We start from the raw sequence: 9791 nt of genomic DNA, 5'->3' as shown, positions 1-9791 counted from the left end.
CTGGTTGGTTAACTGTCTCTTCTGGGTTGGTAACTGTCTCTGTCTGGGTTGGTAACTATCTCTGCTGGGTTGGTAACTGTCTCTTTCTGGGTTGGTAACTGCTCGGTCTGGGTTGGTAAACTGTCTCTGTCGTGGGTTGGTAACTGTCTCTGTCTGGGTTGGTAACGTGTCTCTGTCTGGGTTGGTAACTGTCTCTGTCTGGGTTGGTAACTGGCTCGTCTGGGTTGGTAACTGTCTCTTATCTGGGTTGGTAACTGTATCTGTCTGTGGTCTGTCTGCTGTTGGTAACTGTCTCTGTCTGGTTTGGTAACTGTCTCGTTCGGGTGGGTAACTGTCTCCTTCTGGGTGGTAACTGTCTCTGTCTGGTTTGTAACTGTCTCTGTCTGGTTTGGTAACCCTGTCTCTGTCTGGGTGGGTAACTGTCTATCCAAATGGAACCCTATTCCCTATATAGTGCACTACTTTAGACAGAGCCCTATAGAACCCTATTCCCTATATAGTGCACTACTTTAGACCAGAGCCCTATAGAACACTATTCCCTATATAGTACACTACTTTAGACCAGAGCCCTATGGCCCTAAATAAGGAATAGGGTTAGGATGCAGATACTGTGTCTCCTGTTGTCACTTCCCCTCACGGCTCCTGCTTCCCCACTGTCTGAGTTGCTCTGCTCTCTATGGGATGTGATCCTCCTCTATCCTGCTCCCTTCTTAAACACAACTCTCTGACACAAACCATTTGTCTTGTCTGGGTTGTCTTGTCAACATTTCTCAGTGTGTAGCTGTTTCTTGCCTCTCTGGATATGGCACTGCTCTTTTCCTCCCTTTCCCGTGGTTGTAGTGATCTTCGACTGGCCTGTTGTCATTTCCTCCTATTAAATACACTGACAGTGTTGTAGATGTTACATAGTCTTGCTTCTCTACGTGGTGTCGGATTTGAGCTGTTGACACCAGGGAAGGATGTTACTCGACATTGACAGGAGAGGAGACTGTGTGTGTGTGTGTGTGTGTGTGTGTGTGTGTGTGTGTGTGTGTGTGTGTTGTTGTGTGTGTGTGTGTGTTGTGTGTGTGTGTGTGTGTGTGTGGTGTGTGTGTGTGTGTGTGTGTGTGTGTGTGTGGTGTGTGGTGTGTTGTGTGTGTGTGTGTGTGTGTGTGTGTGTGTCCTGGTTGTGGTGTTTGTGTTGTGTGGTGTGTGTCTGTGTCTGTCTGTGTGGGTGTCTGTGTGTGTGTGGTTGTGTGTGTTTGTGTTTGTGTTTGTGTGGTGTTGTGTGTGTGTGTGTGTGTGTGTGTGTTGTGTGTGACCCAGACAGAGACAGTTACCAACCCAGACAGAGACAGTTACCAACCCAGACAGAGACAGTTACCAACCCAGACAGAGACAGTTACCAACCCAGATGGAGGAAAATAAGAAACTCACAGGAAGGACTTGGCATCCAGGCCTCTGTTTTTCAACTGGCCCATCATGTGATCCCAGGACCCAGGGTTACCTCTTCCTCCTCCTCCCCTGTACCGTGAGGCACCTGCCCCCGCCGGGCTCCCTCGCACCCCCCTGGGGCCTCGTTGCGTTCCTCCACATCCTCCCCCTGGCTGGCTGGGCCCCAGTGGGGGAACCTGGTGTATCTGACCCAGGCTCTGGGAGGAGGTGGGTGGCAGGTGGGTGAGGAGGCTTGGGGCGGGTGGGTGGATGAGAGGCTGCTGGAGACTCTGCTGGCGCAGCAGGGTGCGTGGCCGGGCCAGCGGTCCAGCAGAGGGGACGGGATCCAGGGTGGACAGAGCCCCTACTGAATCGCCAAAGCTGGGAGGACAGAGCAGCAGAGAGGGGAGGGAGCGATGGGAGGACAAGGGCCGGGGTTGGCAGAGGTTAGGGTGGTGGAGAAGAGGGGAGGAGAGAGGAGAAGGAGGAGTAGAAGGGGTAGCAGTGAAGGAGGGGGGAATGGAGCGGTGGGAAGAGGTGGAGGGGAATACAGGAGAGTTTGGAGAGAGAGGACATGATAGGTTGAGGGGACAGGGAGATGGACAAGAGCGGAGGATAGTGAAGGAATCATGAGGGGGGAGGATACAAGGAGGTACAGGACAGAAGGGAGAAACCGGTGGTGATGGAGGAGGTGATGGAGGAGGGTAGGATGGGGAGGAAGGGAGGGAGAGAGGTGGAGTTCGAGGAACAGGTAGAGAGGAGGAGGAGGAGGAGGAGGAGTGAGAGGCAGTGGGAGTGATGGTGCGGGGAGGAGGGGAGAGGAGGAGGAGGAGAGAGAAAGAGAGCAGGGTGAGGCAGCAGCAGTAACAGCTGTAGCAGAGATAGCAGTAGAAGGAGCAGCCAGTGTGATGGTCAATGGCGAGAGCCTGCAAGCTCGGTCTCCTGTCTTCCCGTGAAAACCTGCGCCCGGCGAGGTGTGGCGGCATCAGATGCGTGTGTGCCGCGAACGTCTGGGCGCCGTGGGTTTGCGGCCTGCGTGTGAGTGTGGGCGTGGTCCGCGTCGGCATTGGTCGGATCTGAACGGTCCGTATGGGCGTGGTGATGCGCGTCTGTCCGGCATTGAGGCGGGTGTGTCGGGGTGTTTGTGGCGTCCCGGCGCGGCTGGCGCTATTGGCTCTTCGAGGCGAAGGCTTTATGGTTTGACGAGAGATACCCATGCTCCTCTGTCTCCTCTCTGCTCCCAACTTTTTACAGACTCTCTTCCTCTTCCTTTCTCTGTCTAAATCTATTTCCTCGTTTAAATACGTGCTCCGCCCCTAGAGACTTCCTCACAGCCAACCAAGTCTACAGCTTCCCTCCCTCCCTCTCTTCGCTCCAAACCTCCCCTCCTCCACTCCTCCCCCCCCCCCCCCCCCCCCCCCCCCCCCCCCCTCCTCCCCTCCTCCTCCCCTCCTCCACTCCTCCACTCCCGCTACTAATACTCTTTATCTCTTTTCTCTTTCTTTAAGTCTTTCCCTTCGCAGTACCTCTATATCAGAACAAGATCCTCTACTGCAAAGTTACAGTTATGTCCTACAATATCTATTACTACGCCCCCATAAAGAAAATGAGAATTAAAAACAGGGTCAGCCCCTGGTTCGACCGTGATCTTGCAGAGTTACTCCTCCTCAAGAATTGCATTTGGCGAAAGGCTCGGCACACGCACACTCAGGCTGACTGGCTCTCGTTCAGGCAAATGAGAAATAAGTGCACTCAGGCTATCCGGAAGGCCAACATTAGTTACTTTAAGGAGCAGTTCTTTCTCTGTGGGTCTAACCCCAAGAAGTTCTGGAAAACGGTTAAAGACCTGGAGAATAAACCCTCCTCCTCACAGCTGCCCATGTCCCTTAATGTTGACGAGGTGGTTGTTACTGACAAGGAGCACATGGCTGATCTCTATAATCACCACTTCATTAAGTCCTATTTGACTCAGCCATGCCTCCTTGCTCGTCCAACATTTCCTCATCTCCCACCCCTTCTAATGCAACTATCCCCGATGCTCCTCCCTCTTTTCCCCCTACCCCGCTACAAAGTTTCTCCCTGCAGGCGGTCACTGAGTCTGAGGTGCTAAAGGAGCTCCTGAAACTTAACCCCCAAAAAACATCTGGGTCAGAGGGTTTAGACCCTTTCTTCTTTAAGGTTGCTGCCCCTATCACCACCAAGCCTATCTGCCCCTATCATCACCAAGCCTATCTCTGACCTTTAACCTGTCTCTCCTCTCTGGGGAGGTTCCCATTGCTTGGAAGGCAGCCACAGTTCGTCCTTTATTTAAAGGGGGAGATCAAGCTGATCCTAACTGTTATAGGCCTATTTCTATTTTGCCCTGTTTATCAAGTGTTGGAAAAACTTGTCAATAATCAACTGACTGTCTTTCTTGATGTCTATAGTATTCTCTCTGGTATTCAATCTGGTTTCCGCTCAGGTTATGGATGTGTCACTGCAACCTTAAAGGTCCTCAATGATGTCACCATGGCCCTTGATTCTAAGCAATGTTGTGCTGCTATTTTTATTGACTTGGCCAAAGCTTTTGATAAGGTAGACCATTCCATTCTTGTGGGCCGGCTAAGGAGTATTGGTGTCTCGGAGGGGTCTTTGGCCTGGTTTGCTAACTACCTCTCTCAAAGAGTGCAGTGTATAAGTCAGAATATCTGCTGTCTCAGCCACTGCCTGCCACCAAGGGAACAAGGCTCAATCCTAGGCTCCACGCTGTTCTCAATTTACATCAACAACATAGCTCAGGCAGTAGGAAGCTCTCTCATCCATTTATATGCAGATGATACAGTCTTATACTCAGCTGGCCCCTCCACGGATGTTGTGTTAAATGCTCTACAACAAAGATTTCTTAGTGTCCAACAAGCTTTCTCTGCCCTTAACCTTGTTCTGAACACCTCCAAAACAAAGGTCATGTGGTTTGGTAAGAAGAATGACCCTCTCCCCACAGGTGTGATTACTACCTCTGAGGGTTTAGAGCTTGAGGTAGTCACCTCATACAAGTACTTGGGAGTAAGGCTAGAAGTTACACTGTCCTTCTCTCAGCACATATCAAAGCTGCAGGCTAAAGTTAAATCTAGACTTTCCTCTATCGTAATCGCTCCTCTTTCACCCCAGCTGCCAAACTAACCCTGATTCAGATGACCATCCTACCATGCTAGTTTAAGTAGATCGGCAGGTAAGGGTGCTCTCGAGCGGCTAGATGTTCTTTACCATTCGGCCGTCAGATTTGCCACCAATGCTCCTTATAGGACACAACACTGCGCTCTCTACTCCTCTTTAAACTGCTCATCTCTATATACCCGTCGCAAGACCCACTGGTTGATGATTATTTATAAAACCCTCTTAGGCCTCCCTCCCCCCTATCTAAGATATCTACTGCAGCCCTCATCCTCCACAAACAACACCCGTTCTGCCAGTCACATTCTGTTAAAGGTCCCCAAATCACACACATCCCTGGGTCGCTCCTCTTTTCAGTTCGCTGCAGCTAGCGACTGGAACGAGCTGCAACAAACACTCAAACTGGACAGTTTTATCTCCATCTCTTCATTCAAAGACTCAATCATGGACACTCTTACTGACAGTTGTGGCTGCTTTGTGTGATGTATTGTTGTCTCTACCTTCTTGCCCTTTGTGCTGTTGTCTGTTCCCAATAATGTTTGTACCATGTTGTGCTGCTACCATGTTGTGTTGCTACCATGTTGTGCTGCTACCATGTTGTGTTGCTACCATGTTGTGCTGCTACCATGTTGTGTTGCTACCATGCTATGTTGTCATGTTGTGTTGCTACCATGTTGTGTTGCTACCATGTTGTGTTGCTACCATGTTGTGCTGCTACCATGTTGTTGTCATGTTGTGTTGCTACCATGTTGTGATGCTACTATGTTGTTGTCATGTTGTGTTGCTACCATGCTGTGTTGTCATGTGTTTCTGCCTTGCTATGTTGTTGTCTTAGGTCTCTCTTGTTGTGATGTGTGTTTTATCCTATATTTATATTGTATTTATTTATTTTAATCCCAGGCCCCCGTCTCCGCAGGAGGCCTTTTGCCTTTTGGTAGGCCGTCATTGTAAATATGAATTTGTTAGGTCCTGTAATATCTAGTAATTTAGTAAACAGCGTAATACTAGGAGATGGTGGTTGTATTCTTCTAGCTAAGTATCCCAAAATGCCCCTTTAAAGCATTTCCCAGCTCTCTAAATATATCTTCCCTCTCCCTTCTCTGACAGAGTCCTGGTGTAATCCAGGCTATCTGAACTGGGTCAACACTGTGTCCCATTACTGTGCAATTTACAGATTGCTTTATAATATGACTTTATACCAGTGGTGCAAAGTACATAAGTAAAAATACATTAAAGTACTACTTAAGTCGTTTTTTGGGGGGGTTATCTGTACTTTGCTATTTATATTTTACTTTATTATATATATACAACTTTTACTTCTCTACATTCATAAAGAAAATAATGCCAGTTTACTCCATACATTTTCCCTGACACCCAAAAGTACTCATTACATTTTGAATGCTTTGCAGGACAGGAAAATGGTCCAATTCACACACTTATCAAGAGAACACCCCTGGTCATCCCGACTGCCTCTGATCTGGAGGACTCACTAAACACAAATGCTTCGTTTGTAAATTATGTCTGAGTGTTGGAGTGTGTCCCTGGCTATCAGTAAATAAATAAAACAAGTAAATGGAGCCGTCTGTTTTGTATAAATTAGGGAATTTGAAATGATTTATACTTTTACTTTTATTACTTAAGTATATTCTAGCACTTACATTAACTTTTGATACTTAATTAAATATATTTAAAACCAAATACTTTTAGAATTTGACTCAAGTAGTATTTTACAGGGTGACGTTCACTTTTACTTGAGTCACTTTCTATGACTGATCCTTTAAACCGCTTGGCGTTGAACCGAACTAACTTGTGAACAGGGAAAAGCAAGGTGAAAAGGGTCAACTAAATCATATAATTGAAGAGGCTACTTTGAGGAAGATGGACTCTTATATAAAGACAGAAAGATAGGAGGCAGAAAGATGGGACAGATCTAGAAAATACAGAGAAAGTGAGGTAGGAAGGATGGAGGAAGAAAGACAGAGAGAGAGAAAATAGGAGACACCGACACAAGATACACAAGAGACACCGACACAAGAGACACCAACACAAGAGACACAAGAGACACAGACACAAGAGACACAAGAGGCAACTATACAAGAGACACCAACAGAAGAGACACCAACACAAGAGACACAAAAGACACCGACACACAAGACACCGACACAAGAAACACCGACACAAGAGACAGACACTTATAGCGTCCTGGAAATAGAATCCAATCATAGCCAGAGGGCAAAGAGAGAAAGATGGGAGGAGGTATTGAAGGAGAGAGAGAAATCATACAAGGATGGAGGTGTGAGAAAGAAGGGAGGTGCAAAACGAAAGAGGGAAGAGAAGCTAAATGAGACACAAACACAAGAGACACAAGCGACACAAGAGACACAAGAGACACCAACACAAGAGACACAAGCGACACCAACACAAGAGGCACCAACACAAGAGACACAAGAGACACCAACACAAGAGACACCAACACAAGAGACACAAGAGACACCAACACAAGAGACAACAACACAAGAGACACAATAGACACCAACACAAGAGACAACAACACAAGAGACACCGACACAAGAGACAACAACACAAGAGACACCGAAACAAGAGACACACGACGCACCAACACAAGAGACACCAACACAAGATACACCGACACAAGAGACACCAACACAAGATACACCGACACAAGAGACACCAACACAAGAGACACAGACACAAGAGACACCGACACAAGAGACACAAGAGACACAAGAGACACAAGATACACCGACACAAGAGACACCGACACAAGAGACACCGACACAAGAGACACCGACACAAGAGACAAACACTTATAGCGTCCTGGAAATAGAATCCAATCATAGCCAGAGGGCAAAGAGAGAGAGGGGAGGAGGTATTGAAGGAGAGAGAGAAATCATACAAGGATGGAGGTGCGAGAAAGAAGGGAGGTGCGAAACGAAAGAGGGAAGAGAAGCTAAATGAACCTGCTCGTTTTGCCCGTCCTTCCTCCTACTCTCTACCTCCCTCCTCCAGTATCTATGCTGCAATAGTCTATGTGCCGGTGGGCTAGGGTCAGTCTGGTATATCTGGTAAAATGTTCCTGTCTTGTTTGGTGTCTTGTGTGAATTTAAGTATGCTCCCTGTAAATCTCTCTCTCCCAACCCGGAGGATCTGAGCCCTAGGATCATGCCTTAGGACTACCTGTCCTGATGACTCCTGGCTGTCCCCGGTCCACCTGGTTGTGCTGCTGTCACGACCTCTGAGTGACCCTGCTGGTCATCTATGAACATCTTGAAGAACAATCTGTCCTTAATGGCCATGTACTCCTATAATCTCCACTGGCCACCCCTCAGAGCCTGGTTCCTCTCTAGGTTTCTTCCTAGGTTCTGGCCTTTCTAGGGAGTTTTTCCCTAGCCACCGTGCTTCTACACCTGCATTGCTTGCTGTTTGGGGTTTTAGGCTGGGTTTCTGTACAGCACTTTGTGACATCAGCTGATGTAAGAAGGGCTATATAAATACATTTGATTGAATGATTAATTGATACTCTCACCCTCCCCCCAACTCTACTGACTCGAGATGAGAGAAACGCTAGTAACCTTGTGACCCGTAACATCAACAGAAGATACCATCTCCTTGGTGTCTGTTAGTGTCTAGTCATTATATCTCTACAGTACCATCTCACCTGCTGTTGTTCTGTCTCTACCAGATCTACCTGTCTGTCTGTTCTGTCTCTACCAGAATACTGTCTGTCTGTTCTGTCTTACCAGATGCTGCCTTCTGTCCTGTTCTCTCTCACCAGATCTACCTGTCTGTCTGTTCTGTCTCTACCAAATCTACCTGTATGGGTCTCTTGTCTCTCCTCTCCTCTCCTCTCCTCTCCTCTCCTCTTCTCCTCTCCTTCCTCTCCTCTCCTCTCCTCTCCTCTCCTCTCCTCTCCTCTCCTCTCTCTCCTCTCCTCTCCTCTCCTCTCCTCTCCTGTGACCTGGTTCCTGATGTAATTGACCTTTAAACACATCTCCACACTGATCGACTTTGCTTCCTTACCATGTTGTTGCTCTCTCTCTCTCACATTGTCCTCTTTCTATCCTCCTCTTCTTCTTGGTCCTGTCTCTCGTCTCTCTGTCTCTCCGTGTCGGCTCTTTTCCCCTCTCTCTCCTTCCTAGTGGGTTGGTGGAGGAGAGGGATGGTGGGCCGGCGAGGTCCCTGTCCAGTGACAGTATGATGAGCACGATGTCTGGAGGTGGAAGTAGCTCCATGTGTGGGAACCAGCATGGTGATGTCGGGGGCAAGCCCGGAGAGTGGCGACGGTCCAGGAGAACATGCAGTCTGGAGGACTCAGACCCACAAGGTGAGTTACACCTCTAACAGACACCAGGGAGATGGTACTGTAGAGATATTAACTAGACACTAACAGACCACCAGGGAGATGTACTGTAGAGATATAATGACTAGACACTAACAACCAGAGAGATGGTCTGTAGAGATATAATGACTAGAACACTAACAGACACCAGGGAGATGGTACTGTAGAGATATATTAACTAGACACTAACAGACACCAGGGAGATGGTACTGAATATATAATGACTAGAGCACTAACAGACACCAGAGAGATGGTACTGTAGAGATATATTAACTAGACACTAACGACAACCAGGAGATGGTACTTTAGAGATATAATGACTAGACACTAACACAGACACAGGGAGATGTACTGTAGAATTATAATGACTAGACACTAACAGACACCAGGAGAATGGTACTGTAGAGATATAATGACTGACACTAACAGACACCAGGGAGATGGTACTGTAGAGATATAATGACTAGACACTACCAGACACCAGAGAGATGGTACTGTACAGATATAATGGACTAGACACTAACAGACACCAGGGAGATGGTACTGTAGAGATATAATGACTAGACACTAACAGACACCAGAGAGATGGTACGTGTAGGATATAATGACTAGACACTAACAGACACCAGGGAGATGTACTGTAGAGATATAATGACTAGACACTAACAGAACCAGGGAGATGGTACTGTAGAGTTATAATGATAGACACTACACAGGACACCAGGGGATCGTACTGTAGAGCATACTATGACGTAGAACTAACAGACACCAGAGAGTTGGTACTGTTAGATATATAGACTAGACATAACAGACACCAGGGAGTTGGTACTGTAGAGATATAATGACTAGACACTAACAGACACCAGGA

At 47.5% G+C, this 9791-nt stretch overlaps 2 protein-coding genes across 2 annotated transcripts; one reads left to right on the top strand and one right to left on the bottom strand.

The window, feature by feature from the left end:
- Positions 1-1412: 1412 nt before the first annotated feature.
- LOC139026919 (uncharacterized) lies at positions 1413-2671 on the bottom strand. The gene has a single exon (XM_070442152.1). It carries the CDS (start codon positions 2628-2630, stop codon positions 1413-1415), a length of 1218 nt encoding a protein of 405 aa, XP_070298253.1. The 5' UTR covers positions 2631-2671.
- An 833-nt stretch (positions 2672-3504) lies between these two features.
- On the top strand, positions 3505-7092 carry LOC112078836 (KH domain-containing protein 3-like; the record flags this gene model as incomplete). The annotated part of the gene is made up of 2 exons (XM_070442151.1): positions 3505-3568; positions 6941-7092. Coding segments are annotated over 2 exons (216 nt in total), but the record flags the coding sequence as incomplete, so codon positions are not given.
- Positions 7093-9791: the final 2699 nt, after the last annotated feature.

The sequence above is a fragment of the Salvelinus sp. IW2-2015 genome, unplaced genomic scaffold, assembly GCF_002910315.2.
Source record: "Salvelinus sp. IW2-2015 unplaced genomic scaffold, ASM291031v2 Un_scaffold6364, whole genome shotgun sequence".
In the NCBI taxonomy this organism is placed as follows: Eukaryota; Metazoa; Chordata; class Actinopteri; order Salmoniformes; family Salmonidae; genus Salvelinus; species Salvelinus sp. IW2-2015.
The sequence above is the reverse complement of the archived record's forward strand: the minus strand, read 5'-3'. Positions and strand labels throughout refer to the sequence as shown.

What these genes read in the sequence shown, in the direction of transcription:
- LOC139026919 (XM_070442152.1), bottom strand. Translation starts at nt 2,630, where the DNA reads ATGGGTATCTCTCGTCAAACCATAAAGCCTTCGCCTCGAAGAGCCAAT.